The sequence below is a fragment of the Anarrhichthys ocellatus genome, unplaced genomic scaffold (assembly GCF_004355925.1).
Source record: "Anarrhichthys ocellatus isolate YVR2014 unplaced genomic scaffold, GSC_Weel_1.0 scaffold6, whole genome shotgun sequence".
NCBI classification, from domain to species: domain Eukaryota; kingdom Metazoa; phylum Chordata; class Actinopteri; order Perciformes; family Anarhichadidae; genus Anarrhichthys; species Anarrhichthys ocellatus.
The window spans coordinates 9,612,033-9,631,360 of NW_022280036.1; the positions used below are offsets into that span (position 1 = coordinate 9,612,033).

Consider the following 19,328-nt stretch of genomic DNA (forward strand, 5'->3'; position numbering starts at 1 on the left):
GTAAAATCACAATCAAAGTGTGCAGATGTCGGGAAGCGTGCTGGCATTGGCTGCTGGTGATTGGCCGAGAGCTGCAGGTCCAAGGATATCGGTCTGATGGCTGACTCTTGCTCTGCTCTGCTTTCTTATTCCTCCTCCTTCCTCCTCGCAGTGCCGTGGCCGTCAGCCGCTTTCCTTCCTCCCGGTTCAGATGTCGTCATTTCAAAGCGTTCTTGTCAATTGTTAAACAATAATGAACTCTGTTAAAATCACTGTGGAAAGCTTTTCACAATGGCAGATAAAAATGGGACAAAGGCATTGTGAAAGAAGCCATCTTGAATAATATTGACCTGTAATTTAAAGTATCTCATGAAGTAATGCTTGTGTATCAAAGGACTCCCCACCCATGTGCCATTTTCTTCTTTTCATGGGGAGACGACTTCATGTGTTGACTTTCCCCATTTGCTCCAACACAAATTAATGACCCTGTGTGTGTGTGTGTGTGTGTGTGTGCGTGTGTGTGTGTGTGCATGTTGAGAGACAGCAAGACTCAGACAGGCAGCTTTGCCTGGTCTTTCAAGGGCACAGGCGGCTGTCTGAAGAACAGCAGACAGCTTTTGTATGAATCCCTGTCTTTTCTCATTTAAAGCAAATTAGAGTGTTGGGGTAAAGAGAAATACAAGTGTGCCCTTCATTTCAGGGGGGCGTCAATGAAAACCTGCTGTTTCTGGTCTCGTCTATGGCATTTTTGTGAAATTACAGTCGTTGCGTTATTGTTCTGTTGTTTTGTCTCAAGTGATGACTACTGATCAGATTGTGAAAAGTATAGAGAGCAAGACATTCACCACAGAGACCAAGGATAATGTGTAATAATCCTTTGTTATTAAGTGATCATTGCACATTTTGTGTTGTGCTGTGTCAAGAAGGCTTGACATTCACAAATGAAGGTGTTGTTTTACTGATGTTTGTAGGTAACATACTTTGTCATGCAAGACTTAAACAACAGTTTTATTAATAAATGTTGAATTACTCACAATAAATGAATTTACAACAAAACCCTGTTTCTTTGCATTTAGGTTACAAACATGGTAAGTATTCATTTTCTGTTTGTGACGCTGTCTTTGCTTTTATTAGGGCCTGCTTTGTCCTTCAGCTGCTAGTTTTGCATTTGTTCTCCTGCCATAGCGACACAGTAGACGCTGCCCAGTGTTTTTTTTTCCAGTTTAGTGGTTTCTCATTGTGTCATCATACTATTATACTGTAGCTTGACTCTGCTCCATCAGCATCTGTTGCCAGCATGCTTACCTTTAGCTTCTGCCACCAGTGAGTCTGCATGGGTTTGCTAGTGCGTATGTGTTGCCCAGGTGTGCACTCTGCTGCACTACCTGAATTTAGCAGGTTCAGTATGACCGTATACAACTTTGTAAATGCTCATTAACAAAGGGCCATGTCCAGAACAACGTGCAATGTGCAGTGCACTTCTGCAAGCTTTTGTGGCTCTTTGTTATGATGAAGCGTGACCATTTACCATTTACAATTAGATATTTCCTGATCATTTAAAAAAACACTTGTCCAAAGATTAAAGAATAAGGAACTAACGAGAGAAGTGAACGTTTATTCACCAAGTAGGACTGGTAATCTTCAGTTTTACTTGAGACATTCTTGACAATTTCTAGATGTGTTTTGACTTGCAGACAAACGCAGCCTTGATAGAAATGCTGCTGAATGAGTTTTTGAAAGTATTTTAATGGTCGATTAGTCAACAACAAAACTTTTGTGTAAGTGCATACCACAGCTACTGCACTGTATATTGGAATTGAATTGTTCTTGTTCAGCACATTCCTGTAAAAACACTTATAGTATGTGAATAGCGATGCACATGCACCTTCATTTAACCTGCTTGCAGTTTACTGTTGTGAGAGAGGTCTGTGATGCTTTTAGTGTGTTGTTTGGAGTCTTGTTTGTTGCTCCCTCTGCAAAATGCCCCACCTTCCCCTTCTGTGTGAGTGGTAAGCCTTTTGTGACTGCTGTTAAAGGACCAAGCCGTGAAGGACAAAGCCCTCCAGAGCATGGCCTCCATGTCCTCGGCTCAGATTGTTTCTGCCACGGCTATTCACAACAAGCTGGGCCTGCCAGGCATCCCACGCCCAGCCTTTCCTGGAGCAGGGGTAAGAGCCTTGTCGGCACCCCTCTATTGATCCATCCTGTCCAGCTTCACCCAGGGCAGCCATGGGGCCAACCACGCCGACTCCCGCGCCAAATCACATTACACACCCCAGCTTTGCATAACTGCTACTATCAGATAAGCACAATATCAAACGGAGTGTTAGTCAAGATAACTACATCCACTGAACATGGAGCTGTGATACATTTTGATCGCAATTGTACGTTCTCTGTTGTTTGTTTTCTATTAATATATGTAATTCTCCAGTTATGGCAGGGTATGTTATCGGCCGGTCAGCCAGGATCCTCACAAGAGTAAGTATCAAACTTCATAAAAAGAGAACTTGAATTCACAAAAAAAACTCTTAAAGCAATGGATCAAATATAGTATTTTTATGGGTCTGTCATTCTCTATTCCAGCATTAAGCCTTTCACCCAGCAAGCCTATCCCATCCAGCCAGTCACAACAGCCATTTCAAGTAAGAAGTTACCTGATTAGAAAACTATTAAGGAAAAATATGACCCAAAACGTACATCATGTTGTATAATTGCTGAATTTGAAATATTGGAAATGCAACCTCACCCTTTGGTTATTGGACAAAGATCCAATAACATGCATGACGTAGTACAATGTGCTAACTATTTACTGTGTTCAGACTTATCCACATGAGCATTTCCCTGCTCGGTAAAAAGCATTTAAAATATTCTTACCTGTTGAATCTGTTCCTTTAGATTTACTGGGGAAACTTGGCAGATTGTCTAGCTGAAAAACGAATGTGTTGATAGAGAGAGATTAAAATGCTTGGGAGATGGCAACAACAATAAAAGCCTGTTTTATAGAGGTTGATGCCCAGAAATGTCCCAAACACAGCAAAATAAGAAAATACAGGCAAGGGACTGTGTCTCTGCAGATACAGACACCGATTATTGAGAGGGATTATTTATGTATGAGTCTTTACATAGTTTTGTAGGAAAATTGCACTCATTCTGCCTTTAAGGTTCGTCAGTAGCTAAAGTTTAATTTAAATTTAATTTTACATTTGTTATGCACATAATGTATTTTTTTTAATCCTGTCATTCAACACATTTAACCTCATTCAGAAACCACTGATTTATTCTTACCCATGTAAAGTTTTTTTGTGAATTAGGATTGATTGTAAATACTTAAACCTGTGTAGAAGTTGAAAAATAAGCATTCAAAGATACAGTAAGGATTCATTTCACTTAATTTTTTTATCTTTTGGCTGTGTTACTTATTTCTTGTATTTCTTGGTTGTACAGTTTGTGAATTGTTGGGCATTTTTGATTTAAGTGAAGAGGACAGTAGCTAGAAACAACATCAGGACAAACCTGACCAATCAGACGATATCTCTAATATGAAATAAGTTTTCTTTGTTGTCTTAACTTAATCTGGCTGTACTGTAAAACACCCCACAGACAGGACAAATGTTGTGTTATTGTGGCGTTACTGTAGGTTACGAGTCCATAGCAGCTCCAGCTCCAACGGCACCAGCATGGCAGGGCCGCTCCATCGGTACATCTAAACTCCGACTGGTGGAGTTCTCCGCCTTCCTAGAGCAACAGAGAGACCCAGACACAGTGAGTGGAGCGTTAAACTAAAGCATGCAATATCACTATCTCTTGGTGTTCATTCCCACCTCTTATCATCCAGTCCTTTCCTCTATGAATACACTGGGACCTTTTCCCAGGCGGAAAGTCAGCTGAGAGGAGGCCAAAACAAGCTGAGAGGGGAGAAGCCTGGCCTGTAGGGACACACAGCATGAAAACCTGCAGAAATAATGAAGGACTGTATATTAATCAGTACCTTAAAAGGCATGCCAAAACTGTATTTACGCGGCAGACGTCAGCTCAGCCAGACGATCCACAGACTCACAGAGTGTGAGTTGACAAATTCAAGTCTCACATTTCTTGTTTGCTTTAGCAATTTGTTAATGTTTGTCCACATTTTCCCGAGCACTTCCTTTTGTTATTACTACGGCATGACAACAGCCATTAATCTTACATTTGGCTCGATGCTGAAATTGTTGCATTTGCCCTTAAAGGCTACATGCTGGAGAGGCTGCTCTGCGAGCTTTTAAACTGAAGTGCAGTACCACAGCGTTTCATGCGGTCACGACAAGGCCAAAGAACCTCTGAAGATCAAATGTTATTCTCTGATTTGCTTCTCTTTCTGCTTTCTGCTATGCACCATGGGTTTCTTGGGTTACCAGACCACAACATTTATTCTCTTTGTTAAACCAAATCCAAATATTCTGCGTGGAAAAGTTGATGAAATAGAGGAAACATATTCTTTCAAAGATAAAGCGCTCATATTTCATTCCATATTGTCAATTTAGGTTGATTGTGGTTGCCTTCGATGCATAAATGTTGCTTTTCATGTAAATGAAGACTGAATAATGAGCTTTGTGATTTCATGGCTTTCTTGCTTATAAAAGAAGTCTCAACTTATATGCTTATAGAATTTGGGTGAAGCAGTCTGGCATTCCTGTTTTGGGTGATAATACATATTAGGGGATCAGTTTGTTTTGGGCTTTAGTGGAGCAGAATGATGTTTCCTAATTTGTACATCATAAAACCATGCAGACAGCCAGATAGAAAGCAGTGTTGCAGAGGTTATCATCATGAGGTTTTATTGTTACCAATCTGATTCGAGCCACCTCGTTTATTACGGTGGTTCGTTTGTCAGAATCGGCTCATTTTCTTTCAGCAAACCTTTCTGTGTTGATGACTCTCTTGATATTGATGCATAGATCATTTTTGATATAACATGAAATAGAGCACCGTATTTTAAAGTGTGTTTCTAACCCTATTCATCTATTCTTTCAGTACAACAAGCACCTATTTGTACATATCGGACAGACAAATCATTCCTACAGTGACGCCCTGCTGGAGTCTGTGGACATTCGTCAGATTTATGACAAGTTCCCAGAAAAGAAAGGAGGACTGAAGGAGCTCTATGGAAAAGGTCCCCAGAATTCCTTCTTCCTTATAAAATTCTGGGTGAGTGTTACAGCCACAGGATTGATAAATGTCGTATATAAAATGGCAGTGTTACAGCTGGATTGTGATTTTTACGCACATCAGTATGAATATCATTGTGAGATGTTTGATGGGAGAATCAGGAACATTCTGCTCAGGTTCGTCTTTAGTGATTGGGTGTAATCAGTCTACACAGAGGAGATTGCTCTCTTAATGTTTGCAGAATGCACTCGGCTATATTTGGACTTGCATAGCAGGAGAGCTTTTGATCAAAGCAGTCACTAATTCAGTGTAATATCTCCAAACAATGGAGTGACCTGGTTGCACTCCTAATGGCTGTTTTAAACATTGCATGTATTTCCTCCCTGATGCAAAATGCTAACTAGCGGCAGCCAACAAAGTAGGACCGTATGCACTTGGACCAAGTCCCCTCAAATTCCTTTTGAAGTGACCGACCAATCTAAATTTCAAATGAACGACAGAATCTGCACAATAATGAATGTATAACTGCTTTGCTTAATGAAGGAGGAGAATGTTGTAGGAGGATGTCTCCTCTTTTTGAATCCATAATGAACAGGATGTTCGGGGCATAGAAAGGCTGCACTCCGGGAGTAGACCAGTTCGACCTTGTTAATCAGTCTTTGAACGTAACTTCATTTAATCCTCTTTAGAATCTCGTTTCCAATATGGACACATTTACATGCTTCTTCAGATGTGGCCGAGATCTTTTAATTTGATATGTACAGATGTACATGTTTAATCTCGACCGCTCTTGATGAGACAACGACAAAGAAAATTAACATTTTTAGATTCCACATTTAAACCAAATTCTTCCTCTAAAAGGCCAAGTACAGATATTTCAATTCCATCCTGTGTACAGTATATATGTCATTTATGCCAGTCTTCATAGTGTGTTGTCTTTGTAGTTCGTTTTTTAAGAAATCACGAGTTGGAACAGACCAAAAACAGAGCAAAATATGAATGTACATTTGCTCCGTAAATGACCGATGTGTAAATAAGCCATATCAACTTCAAAGGTGATATGTCAATGTTGTTTTCACAACTTGTTTTTGCTGCTCTCAAGTGGTAAAAGATAAGAAATATTGTGTTGCAGGTTCAACAAAGAGAGCATTTCTCTTCTTCAAAAACTAAAGATCTGTTTTTGTTTTCTGGGGTGTTCCTTGAGCTGTTGAACCATCATCAGCTGTTTTGTTTTCAGCTGTGAGCAGCTCCTCTATTATCTTTGTGCTTTGCATTGTTGGAAAGTAATGCGCATCAATGGCACATTTAAAAAAGCGGGGGTTTAGAGGACTCTGAATTTACTTCATTTTGTCACTTTTCCAGTGTGAACAAACTACATGATCAAAACCTGCTCACAATTAGTATGTAGTAAAAAATGGACCACTTATTTATCTGCTGATATTTGTTTTTTTGCAGACATTGTGGTGTTGGTGTATATGGCAGCCTATAACGAGAAGGTGCAGAACCAAAATACGAAACTAGGTTTGAGGTCGTATAGAAACAGAGTCTCTATTACATAGTTTGTCCACCAGAGAGCGCTGAGTTCATTTTTAAACTGTAAAATGTCCCGCTGATGGACTTTGGTTGTAGAGCTTTAAAAAAATAAAAAAAATCTGTCCAATGGTTTTCATATCAAGTTTGTTTATTTATGTTTTAAAAACTGGCTGCATATTATCCTTTTAAAAGTCCACATGAATGGGCATTACAGATATGTATTCACTGTGATCCTTGATAATTCATTGTTTTAAATTGGTTGTTACCTTCTAAATAATTAATATACTCACAGGCGTGTTGTTACTTGTTATATGAAAAACCTCACAGAGGTTGCTGTACCAAAACATAATTACTCAATTCATTTAGTTCATCACTTTTCTCCGGTACACCTTGTCACCATTGTCACTTCTAGTATTTTATTTCACCGTTTGAATACAACGTATTTCCCTCTTTGTACCGTGGTTTTGTGTATTGTTTGTTCCTGTAAATCGAACACCTAAATACAAATATTAATTGCCACAGACTGCTCATTTTTGTGTTCCTATTTCTCCCAGGCGGACTTGAACTGCAACATTCAAAATGATACTGGATCTTTCTACGGAGTCACGAGTCAGTACGAAAGCTCGGAGAACATGACCATTACGTGCTCAACAAAGGTCTGCTCTTTTGGCAAGCAGGTGGTTGAGAAAGTTGAGGTATGAACTCAAGTCTTTTCATCCCGGGAATCAGAACAATGACTAAAAGATGTGAATAACTATCTACACTATACCATTATATTTTTAGGCATCATACCATTTTAATTAATTCATTTTTTCTCATTTTCCTCAGACTGAATATGCGCGGTTTGAGAATGGACGCTTTGTCTACCGGATAAGCCGGTCTCCCATGTGTGAATACATGATCAACTTCATCCATAAACTAAAACATCTGCCAGAGAAATATATGATGAACAGCGTGCTGGAGAACTTCACTATCTTATTGGTAATCATCACACTGACCTGAGTGGGCGAGATCCCTCTCCAGGACTCTCATTCTTCTTCCTCTCTCTGCTGTCGGGGTGTGTTGGTGGGCCGGGGGGTTTGACTGGGCCTTGAGATGAGTTCCTCTCGTTGTTCTTGCATTGTTCTCATTCCACAGGGGATGAAACTCAGTGTGAGGAGCCTCATTATCTGCAGGGGAAAAGGGAGGATAAGATGGGGAGAGAAACCCCCATTATTAGCCATCACATGGGGTCTTAAAGTGTCATTCAGCACTCCAGAGAGAGCAAAAAACAAATAAAAAGATAGGCATAGATCTTTACATGGGGCGCAACCAAGGCCCAAAAGCCCCTTAAAAAGGTTTGTAAGATTTATATTCATCCTAGCCTTAAGAGGTGTTTCTCCAAGGCATCATGTTGGAAATAATCACAGTAGATTAATGGGCACTTCCTATCTGATTTTAGACTGTGTCTTTAAAAGCTCTAAAATATTCAGGAGAATCTGAAACTGACACATATCCGTGAAGTAATGGTGTTTCTACATCAGAGGGGGGTTGGGGAGATACGTGCTAAACATAGTGCTTCTGATGGAGGGGGAATGCAGGTACAGTCATACAAACTGTATGAGAACAATAATGCGTTTCTTAAATATTAAAGCATGTTGACATGTTGTTGTAGATACCCAAAATACAAGTATGAGCCTTGTTTTACCCTTTAACTTCCACCCAGTAACTGAAAACTGTAGACTGCTGACTGCACATTCATTTTCATACTGAAGGATTCTACGTATAAAACATTTCTATTGTATCATTTTCCACATTTATTCTTTGTGATCTCTGTATTTTTGAATATACAGAATGGACTTATTATAGACAGTTAAATATGTCAAGTTACTCGAAAGTGCATTCAGTATTATCTTCAACACCAAAGAGAGTTTGCATTATGAAACTCGTAGGGTTATTTCGGAAACACATAAAAGTGTGACGTTTACAGGGTTTAAACAGCATTTGTTTCTTCAACCCTGAGCTTTGGATTCTTTACCTGTGTTTTTTGTGTTTTTTGTTCAAAAAATATGGCGACTCCTTGAATACTTTCACTTCAACACTAGAAAGTGACCGTCTGGTTTCTTGCAGGTGGTGACGAATAGGGACACCCAGGAGACGCTGCTGTGTATGGCGTGTGTGTTTGAGGTTTCAAACAGTGAGCACGGCGCCCAGCATCATATCTACAGACTGGTAAAAGAATGAGAGGCTCCGAGCCCCCCCCCCCCTGTTTTCATGGACTTACCAACCTCAAGACAAGTGGCAGTGCCTCTACCTGAAAGTCACACCTACAATGCTTTTTGGTCATGGTATCAGGTGAAGTCAGTTGTTCTAAATTTGTTTTAATATAAAGTGTTTGTTATTTGACTGCAGCTGTGAATTGCGGTACAGTTGTTTTATGTTTAAATACGAGAATTCTTGTTTCAAATATGTTGAGTTGGTCTCTGTTGGGTATAAATGTGGCCGTTTTTAAGGAATTTACTAGATTCATTTGGTAAATGGAAATATGTGTGTCGTCTTCTTCTGCTTTGTTATGTAGATTGAGAAAAAAAGGACTTTCAGCGGCCTGATGTGGTCTGTGTAATATGTTTGAGTGTGTTTCGTGCGTCTGTAGTCCATAATTTGTGAGCGTACATACTGTAGATATACAGACATGCACCCACAGCCAATAGATTTTCCAAAGAAACTAACCTAACAAAACACTACATGGACAGTTGACGCAAGTGGTTTTGAATATTGCAGAATTACTGCTATTTCTTTAAAGACAACTCTGCTTTCAGTAGTATATTTATCCCTGTTGAAGCACTCCAAGTCTTAGACACTAACAACAGAATTATTGCACTGTGAAAATACTAACAACAGTTTGCCTGCATCTGCTTCCTAAATGTAGGAAGTCCTACGACCTGCTAAGCATTTCTGTGCTGCAAACAAGTCTTGTCTTTGTGACAACTGATGGGAGAATTTTAGATTTCAGACGGGTGAAAGTACTGCGGAAATTACTCAAAACAGACTCTCATCTTGTCCAAAAGCACTTTGTTCTCCCGCCCAGACTTGCCTTAGTGATGCTTACTTTTTTCTGTTACAGCTGTGGTTTTAAATAATCAGCACACTCTAAATCACATGTAGACAGAAGGCCTTGTTCAGTACGCTGTGGCTTTGCCCCCTGAAAGGCTCAGAATACCATTCCACTCTGGGATGCTGGTGTGAAAACTCCCAAAGCAGAGTGGTGCTGCCTTCACGTTCACACTATGTTCACATGTTTCTGTGGCCTACGCCGATCCCGAGCCTTAAACATGTTATAGCTGTGAGAACTCCAAAAGATGCCCCTTAAACTGTGATCTCTACGCAGGAAGACTCTTTTTATGTTCGCATTGTGTAAGAAATTCACAATCCCATCTGCCAAAGTGTAGATGTACAGTGCCTTAGAATACACTCTAACATTACCCTTTGCTTTGTTTTAAGTCTAAAATCAGTTTTGTGGACAAACAGTCAAACTTAACTCACTGCTATGTTACTTGGTACATCTTCACATCTGAGAAATGATGTTTCTTACAATTGGTACACTCCTAGAAATACAGTTTCTGTTGACGTTATTAAAAGGCAGTGCTCTTCTGTTGAAGTGTGCAAATGAAAGCTCAGAAAAATGATAACACGGTTATATTTTCCTCTAATGCTGTAAATGTTCCTAATATATCAGCCTTTTTTCTAAGAGTGTACTATAAACACAGACTGACTGCCTTTCCTGTCGTAAAAAAGACCAAAAATACAGAGATACAGTCAATCTTTTGTCCTGTTCTGCATGGTAGCAAGGAAGTGCCTTTGGTATAAAATGTCCAGCTTCGAAAAAGATCAAACAGAAATTACAAATTCAATGTTGCTAGACCAAAAATGAGACATACGTGAAACCAATCACCACATTGCCTTTTTAAAGGATTATTATGAAAGCAGGAGGAAAGCTGGTTACTGGTATAAACAAAAATAGATGAATTATATATTCACTTTCATTGATTTTGCAAATTATGTATTTGACGAAAACCCATTTCTTTGCTTGTGGTCAAAGACTGGAAGACCTGCTGATAACGTACAGCCGCTGACTGCATGCAGGATGTCAACTCGTACGGACACCGCAGCTGTTTGCTCCGTGCACACTTGCAGGTTCAAGTGTTTTAAAAAATAAAAATAAAAAGGTTTTTGGAAACATTATGGTTTCCTCTCTCCTGCATCCACGCGCTGGCACGATGCGAAAACATCACGATGTTACCTTCGATGATGCAGCAGACACAGCTGTGACGTCCTCGAGGGGCCGACACAAGCTTTTATAATTTATCTTTCAGAACGAAAAGGGACCGTTTATTTAATGATCATACACTACAAAATTGTATAACTTTTAATGTGGTTGAAGTAATTGTTTCCAAAACCTGTTTGAGATGCTGTTTCAGAAACTCATTTTTCACGGGTGCTAGTGTGGACGAGGCCGTTGAGGTTAATGCTTTTCACCATAAGGACCATAGCTACTCATACAATTACAAAGTATTTTAATGGCAGAAGCTCTAAATAATTGCAGACAATGTCTCTGGTGGATGCAGATAAAGTTCAATCAATCATTCAGTATTTTGTTTACGCTGTGTGTATCTGTTCACATTTATTGATTACTTAGTGAGATGTTTTATTATTGTACTTGTATACAGTTGTACTTGGTTTTGTGATGACATCGTCTGTATATTGCAAGCCCAATAAGATGATATAATGATGTTGCTGCTGCGCTGCTGGTACATTTTGACATGTCGTTTCAACACTCAAACAGCAGGACTGATGCCTTCGATGGCATGAATGTCTTGGTGGACCATTTGAAGAGAGAAAATGGACACATGAAAAAAATAAAATAAAATCAGCCAAGTCGAGGAATCATGATATAAACATATCAGCAGTTTAGCTCTTGTTATTTGTAATTCTGTCGAAAGAGTAGGTACTGGTACCTTTTTGTTTTATGACCATTTTCAGATGGTGGCTTTAACGTGATTCTTCACATAGCTCACATATAGTTGTCATACACACATTTGGGTTTTGTGTGCAGAATTGTTTTTTTTTTGTAAAAAGGTGCTTTGTACAAAACGATATATCTTAGCTTTTCTTGGTACAGATGTGTGATATCTTTTCGTATCCATGACGGTAAAGTGTTGGAGCAAAGGAGAGAAGAGACGCTCTGCTATGTTTCCGTGTTCTGCATTTGGTCTTGTCTTTGCTCCGTAACATTTCGATGCCTTCTTGATAATAGTTTTTTGTAGCTTTCTAGATACTTTGTATGTATACAATATTGAAGTTAAATAAATCTGAAAATAGATTGCCTGCTTTTTTTTTGTCACTTCAGTTCAACATTTATGGTCCTGAAGCAATCAGCAGGGGTTGAGTATTTACTGAGAAAGCAGTATTACATGATCCTGTTTGGACTGAGGCCGCATTTAACTCTTTAATTGCAGAAACCTCCGATCAACAGTAGATGGAGCCTGTCACTTGCTTTGTGTTTAACTGTCTGTGTTCCTGTTTTGCGTGTAAAACAACTAATGTATATAATATTTTAATGTAAACCACTGTAGTAACAGAAACCCTCACCAGATGGAGACATTGTTTAATTTTAAAAAATGCACAATTTAATTTTGAGTTGATCCATTAGTTGAGGCACCAGTTAATATTATCTATTGTGTACTTAAAGTGCAGTCGCATAAAACATTGGAAGGAAAACCTTTGATGCTGTCATCTAAATATACTGAAAGCAGAAATAGTGAAGAGATCAAATACTAAAAGGCTCAACCAATAACGATTGAGACCCTTTTGAATGACAAGTATCATAAGATATTGTGTTTGTCAACTAAAATATTTGTCTGTTTTCCTGCTGTGTTTACAAACATTATTGTTAAAAAGCAAACTGTCAGATAATTTTGGAATTATAGCAGCTTGTTCCTGTGGGTTTGAAGTAAAGCTTAAGAGGCAATAAAGGCTCTGCCCAAATGGGAGTTCACGTTAGCAATTCTAGAGGCATGTGAAAGGACTCAAAACAGAACGTTTTTTTCTGTAGGATATCTGATGAAATACTTGACAGATTTCAATAAAAAGAGGTGCCCAAGAACCAGGAGAAAACAGAATAGTTTGTGGAGTCTATAGCACCAGTATGTGGTCCTGTATAAATCACTTTACACTAATAACTCCTGAATTGCAATTATACAAGCAAAATGATTTATTCTGGATTATGTAGTTCAAGGCCGTCTTTCATGTGCACATATGTGTGTTCGGAGTGAGCCGACGCATTGTTATGGCATTTTACTTTAAGGTTGCACTACACCAATACGATACCTTCTAATGATAGGGTGGTTAATCCTTTTCAAAAGAATTTTGGTATATTTGTTGAAATTCTATTTATAGATAGAAATCAATGAATTGGTATCTGGGCTCCTGCTTAGCCTGAACTGATTGGACGGACACCTGCTCCTCTACCTGCCTGTCAGTAGTAGCCGTGTTTGTGGTTTACGTTCTTGTGACAGTTTCGGTGAGGGACGAGCTGTCAGTGTGGCCGACTCAGTGACTTTCTCACTAGATTTAGTGACATTTGTTTGATTTGGAGCTATAGCGTTGCCAGCTTACCTTGCACAGCAGCTATGTTCTCGCGCCGTCATGCGATCACGCGAGAATCAGTGTAACAAACCATCTGGCGGCTTCGGAAAGCTAGTTCCATTTGTAAAGAGTTGGCAACACTGGGCTACGTTTTTTTTGTTTGGATAATTTTTTCAATCTATCTTCCTGTTGTTAGTTGCTGAATATTAACAACCATTCAAATCCAGGTAAAGATTGAAGACACTTCATTTTAATGAGATATGACAAATTTAGAGGATTGAGTGCTTTCAGGTTTCAAATTAGTTTCTTTTGCTCTGGTCCAAAAAGACTGCAGAGTATAACAACCACTGCTGACTTTCTCTTTCACACACACACGGTAATCATCTTAAGCCTTAAGCATAAAACCAATCGTATATTGTAACATCACAAGTTGCAGGAGCAAAAGCTGGCACACCTCTTACACAAGAAGTTTATAGTACATGGTCTTTATACGCCTCAAACAAGCCTCCTGTGGGGACACAAGCAGCAGCCTTGACAACCCCAAAAAAACTCAGGATATCAGGTCTTTCTTGAAGACAAAGGTGAGCAGCAATGTGCTTTGAAATATAAGCTCATGCATTCAGGACTCACCAAGGCCGAAATCTGAAAGGGTCAATAAGACAGAAAAGATAATGAACTAAAAGCTAACAGGCTCAACATTATAGAATTTTAAATAGACATCACTTTCCTTTTAAGCACATTATCACAAAATATCAAGGACGGACCAGGCGAAGCAGCACACTCTTAGCTGACACTTATACAACATTCAGTTACTCAGCCGTTGTTTCTTGGCGTTTCTGACCCCCGGGTATCCTCACCACAATCTAAAGGTGTCATTTACACAATCAAATATCTGTCCCCTCTCACTCAAATCAACAAAAGCAAACTAACCCTGAATATTCAAATCATCGAACACAAAAGTGTAATCCAGGAGAAGGTCACCTCTGATCCACTCAGATCTCTCAATGTGTTCAATTGTACAGTACGTTTCTTTGTGTTTCTGCCACACAGCCTTGGCGACAGCAGGAAGTGTCTGCTCTGCAATAAACTGATTTGCTTTTCTTCTTCTGTCTGTATTCATATGACGGTTATTCATTGTTTGAAATAATGTCGCACCATTGATACTTTACAATGTACAGAATCACAACCTGCGGCGGCATCATGCGGTCCAAATTCAAGGGTCAAATACAAATAAAGTTTCCTAAAGAAACGTAAATCTTAGAGCCCCTTTAAACATTATTTTTTTACGTTAACACCATCACATTTCATTTCTCTGTGCAGCTTTCAGAAGGAGTTTCTTTTAAAGGTGACATGTCTGCATATAAAGTCAGTCAATGTCAACTCAGTAAGGAAAATTATAGTGAGGCCTGGAGTTACAAATCAGTCTGTCACACAAACACAGTGCACGTTGTCAATGTGTTACCATAATTTATTTAAATAATTTTAATAAAGTTAGGTCTGCATCTTTTATTTTTCCATTTCCACTAAGTGTTATGTGTTTTAATTTGTTAATTTGACTGTTTTTCTTTTTTTATTCATTCTCTTCCCTTTGCTAATTTGCTGGCCTAGCTGTGGTGCTGATTCATTTTACTTTAGCCTAGCTTTTTGTTTTAAAACGGCGCTGTATAAAGTGTATTATGATTATATTTAGGCTAGCGGGTTGACAGCTCTGTACAGTCTGTACATTTGCTGTTTGCAAATATACACAAGCAGTCGAAGAAAGTTAAACCAGATGTTTCCCTCGGGAGTCGGCAGACCAAACCAAAGCTAAAACGCCATAAATTAATTTTAGAAAATGTCATTCAGTTAAAAAAAATATACTTTTCTATATTTTAATATAAATTATTTCCCACTGACACTGAATACTCACCTTTATAGGCTACTTTTTTATGTTCTTAAATTGTTATGTTGTTTAATTTATGAATTTTAAATATGTGTTGTGTTCATTCAGTTAAATTTGAATACATGAATCCAAATTAAGCATTTTTGATCATAACTATGTTCATGATGTTTTAAACACTTATATCTGGAGTTAAACGGTGCGGGGATCATTTATTAACCTATTAACCCCTTCAAGAGTATTGAATACAACCATCAAAAATCTCCAACATGCCACAGAAAATAATAACTGGTTGCTGACGCTTGCTGGTGGCAGTCATGTGATCACAGCAGAGGCAGTCTCGTGAGGGCAGGCCTTGATTTGGCCTCAGGAAAGTGCACAGAAGGACACATGGGACCCTCAAACCTTCAGCTCCATCAGCAATATCTCGCGTCCGGGACGCAGCGCGCATGCACACTGAGGATATGACACGGCTACGCTTTTCTCCAGAAATGCGGATTTAAGTCGATTTTTAAAAACGACTTTTTTCTTATTTCTATTTATAAGAAATACGGGTTAGCAGACATTCGTGATGGAGGTGGAGAAGAGTAAGATATCGGTGTGGGTCTGCCGAGAGGAGAAGCTTGTCTTCGGCTTGTCAAAGCGCACAACCTGCGCTGATGTTGTCAAAGTGCTTCTGGAGGAGCAGAACTCACAGCACGGCCTCTCCACAGCTGCACGCCCACAGTCCTACTGTATCGTGGAGAAATGGAGAGGTTTCGAGAGGATTTTACCGAAAAAGACAAAGATTTTGCGGCTTTGGGTCGCGTGGGGAGAGGAGCAGAGGAATGTGAAGTTTGTGTTGGTGAAAAGCGAGGCGTCTTTGGCGAACCACGGAGCCCGGAGCGCAGAGGCGCGTGTGGTGCTCAGCAGACACAGCCCCTGTGTTACCAAGGGGAACGCACGGTCTCCCACGGGTGGCGTCCCACCCGAGAAACAGCGTCGGGTCGTCAGGAAAGCTTTCAGAAAGTTGGAGAAAATCAATACAAAGAGGGCGCAGAGAGATGCGTCATCTGCAGAAAAGATGGAAACTTTGGTCCATCTTGTCATTTCTCAGGATCATACAATCCGCCAGCAGGTCCAGAGGATTACAGAGCTGGACGCAGACATCGAAATGTGCGAGGCAAAGGTGCATTTTGACAGAATTAAGAGACACGGGGTTAATTACGTGCAGGACACCTATTTAGTGGATGCTGCGGCGGCTTCCAGCCGAGATGGAGACAAAGTGTGTTCAGCTGAAACTCTTGCCAACTTTGAAGAGTATGTCCGGCAGTGTGAGGAGGTGGTTCGACTACAAGAGGAGCTGTGGGAGCAGGAAGCCCTTATAGACATGTTCACGCTGCAGGTGCAGGAGGAGCTGAACCACCGCTGGATGCAGCGGAGGAAAGACACAGAGACCGGCGAGGGCGCACCATCCCCGCCCATTCCTGAGGCAGACACAGCGTCAGAAAACGAAATGTTTTTGGAAGAAGAGAGGATCAGAACTCAGCTAGAGGCGAGTTTATACGTCGGTCTGCGCCTCAACACGGATTTAGAAGCTATTAGGAGCGATTTAGAGCTGACCCAGGAGATTTGCGGAGCGAGGGAGAAGGAGATGAGGGATTTGCTGGAGAAAGTGAACACTTTGGATATAGAGGAAGGGACAGTCAGTGAGGAGAGATGTAGCCACGGGACAGATGATAAGATGGGGATGACGAGCATTTTGGAGAGGAAAAGCGAGTGGGTGGAGCAGGCCAGGGGTCTGTCCAAAGCTCACAGTGTGAACGACGATGACTCAGACACTGGCTTAAGTTCTCTGCACAGTCAGGACTCAGAAAGCCACCCTGTGTGGGAGTCACTGGTTTAGGATTTATCTGACTGTTCATCGATTTTAAACATCCACAGATTCAGGGATCATATTTACTCTGAAGTAAACATGGATGATAAACTGTATTTATCTTACTTTATGGTGTTTTTTTTTTTTAATCTTTGTAAGGCACCACAACAATCCTCACATTCATTTATTTTTACAACATCCATTTAGAAACTATGTTTCTTATTTGTTTGGGTAATAAGTGTTAATCTCACCAAGAAAATAGTTTTGACATACAAATAAAAGCTGTTTTTGAAGCTTGACCTCATTTGTTCCTCTTTTCTCTTCATCTTTTTTGGATGTTCGAGTCAGGAATGCAGAAAACCAATTAAGAGATGATGCCAAAATCCCTCTCAGATCATTTCCACAACCTCTGACGTGTTAATACACACCTCAGAGACAGCAGGGCGACACAGCCAAAACACAGAGTCAAAGGTCTTTAAGATATTTCTGCAGATTGTGAACAACATCTCAGCATTCACTGTGACCTAGACACTGAGGGATAAAGAAAACCTCTGAATCATTAAGTCATAATAATGTCTGAAGTCTCAAGCAGAAACGACCTCCAACAGATGATAAGACATTTCACTGTCTGATACAGACACAGCAGGAAAGCTGTGAATGATTGCTGTTGAACTATAGAGAGAGAAAATCATCTCACAGCTGAATAAGTCATCCAGAGTATGGGGACATCAGCAGCATCTCCACATTTTATCTGCCATGCTGCTTTAAAAAAAGAAAGACACTTCACCTTTCATTTCCCCAAATGAAAACGGAATACAGTAAAGGTTGCTTTAGGTCTTTTATGTCTTATGAATCCCTGGCACAGTCTGCCTGCCTGTTCTTAAGTTTGACACACTGGCAACAGGAAGTGGAAGCTGCTGGCTGAAATCAAAATCTCTTCAGGATGCCTGATTGATATTGGCGTTGATTCTGGCCTTAGCGGATTAACAGTACAGATCCATATTAAATACACTTTCTTCGTCAGTGTCTTCAAAAAAACAAAACATAATTTGTCGTACCACAGCCTCCCTGGCTTCATGTTACTTTACATAAACAATATTCCAATGATCTCTGTGTATTATACAGATTTTAAATGTGAGGAAAAGAGAGCGCTGCTATTGGATCAGTACTCGGCAGAAGTTAGTAAATGCATCGTATCAGGAGAGAACATTTATATGAGTGTTTTCCCTATTAATAACTTAATATCCTGGCAATACGTTGTTAATTATTGCTGCATACATAGTTAACAGTCTAATGTCAAAGACGTCTGGCAGACAGTATTGTTTCCACACTGTATGATATGCATTAGTCTACACAGGCTCGTGTGTTATTGTGTCCAAAAATGTGCTCCTAAATTTTCCACAAACGGGTTAATTCTAAATAATTATAAATCTGGTATTCAGAGTTGGTGTTTTTATATTACTGCTGTTATAGAATTGGCTGAGCTGCACTCAAAATAACACTGTGGCCTACAGATGACAAACATGCTCTGTTTATATTCAGCAAAGTACAGTACATGACATCCACTGCTGCAGCCACTGAAAAACACCTTCCATCTGAAGTTAATACAGAAAAAATGACATTACTTCTCATTGCTGAATTTATTTACTGTCTGTAAAGTTTCTAAGCACAGTGCTAAAGAATAACAAACATTAAAACAGCATCAAAAAGAGTATTGAGTTTCCGACCTTGATAAACTCGCCCAAGTGCAGCTTTATACCCGAGTACACAGTGATACACAAGGCAACAATAAAGTATACATTACTACCTGTGCCCCAGGAGTTGTATACCTATACGTAATAGGTGTATTGAATTATTCAATCCACAGGAAGAATAAAAGATGTTAAATGTTATTTCTCAGCGTATACAGTGACTGAGCAAAGAAGCTGTTACATAACTCACTTATAGGCCTATGTGTGAATACTGGAGGATTATTTGGGGTAAAGTCTGTTTTCCCACTGTGTTACACAACAACGTGGGTTTGGCATTGTTCAGTATCAAAACGATATTTTCACCCTGGTACTTCACAGAGACTTTTTGTTTGCAAACTATTGACAGGCAACTTCTTACAAACACTATGATGTGCAGTAGTCCAGTCATGTGCTTCAAGTTCTTGTTCACTTTATCAGCTAAACAACACATTAAGTTTAAAAAAGGACGCAGACGCACATCGGTGAAAAAAGAGATTTAATCTGCGAATCTTGATGGTTTTAATTGTTTTGTCAGCAAGATGTTATATACTTTATTCTTGGCTATTTGAAAGAAAAATGTTTT

The 19,328-nt window shown here is 39.6% G+C and overlaps 2 protein-coding genes across 5 annotated transcripts in view; both read left to right on the top strand.

Annotated features, from left to right (window-relative positions):
- Window positions 1-12,016, top strand: part of tead1b (TEA domain family member 1b) — a 47,556-nt gene extending 35,540 nt beyond the window's left edge. For all 4 annotated transcript variants that reach the window (XM_031846175.1, XM_031846178.1, XM_031846177.1 and 1 more), the window contains 9 exons: window positions 1,056-1,067; window positions 2,016-2,147; window positions 2,411-2,457; window positions 2,563-2,621; window positions 3,617-3,741; window positions 4,990-5,163; window positions 7,212-7,352; window positions 7,486-7,638; window positions 8,767-12,016. In XM_031846175.1, coding sequence (XP_031702035.1) covers window positions 1,056-1,067; window positions 2,016-2,147; window positions 2,411-2,457; window positions 2,563-2,621; window positions 3,617-3,741; window positions 4,990-5,163; window positions 7,212-7,352; window positions 7,486-7,638; window positions 8,767-8,880 — 957 coding nt within the window. In that variant the 3' untranslated portion in view covers window positions 8,881-12,016. The remainder of the gene's footprint in view (window positions 1-1,055; window positions 1,068-2,015; window positions 2,148-2,410; window positions 2,458-2,562; window positions 2,622-3,616; window positions 3,742-4,989; window positions 5,164-7,211; window positions 7,353-7,485; window positions 7,639-8,766) is intronic.
- A 3,679-nt stretch (window positions 12,017-15,695) lies between these two features.
- Window positions 15,696-17,083, top strand: rassf10b (Ras association domain family member 10b). Its single transcript, XM_031845999.1, has one exon. It carries the CDS (start codon window positions 15,732-15,734, stop codon window positions 17,043-17,045), a length of 1,314 nt encoding a protein of 437 aa, XP_031701859.1. The 5' UTR covers window positions 15,696-15,731; the 3' UTR covers window positions 17,046-17,083.
- Window positions 17,084-19,328: the final 2,245 nt, after the last annotated feature.

Bases quoted from the DNA above. Each gene is read 5' to 3' on its own strand.
- rassf10b (XM_031845999.1), top strand. From the start codon at position 15,732: ATGGAGGTGGAGAAGAGTAAGATATCGGTGTGGGTCTGCCGAGAGGAG.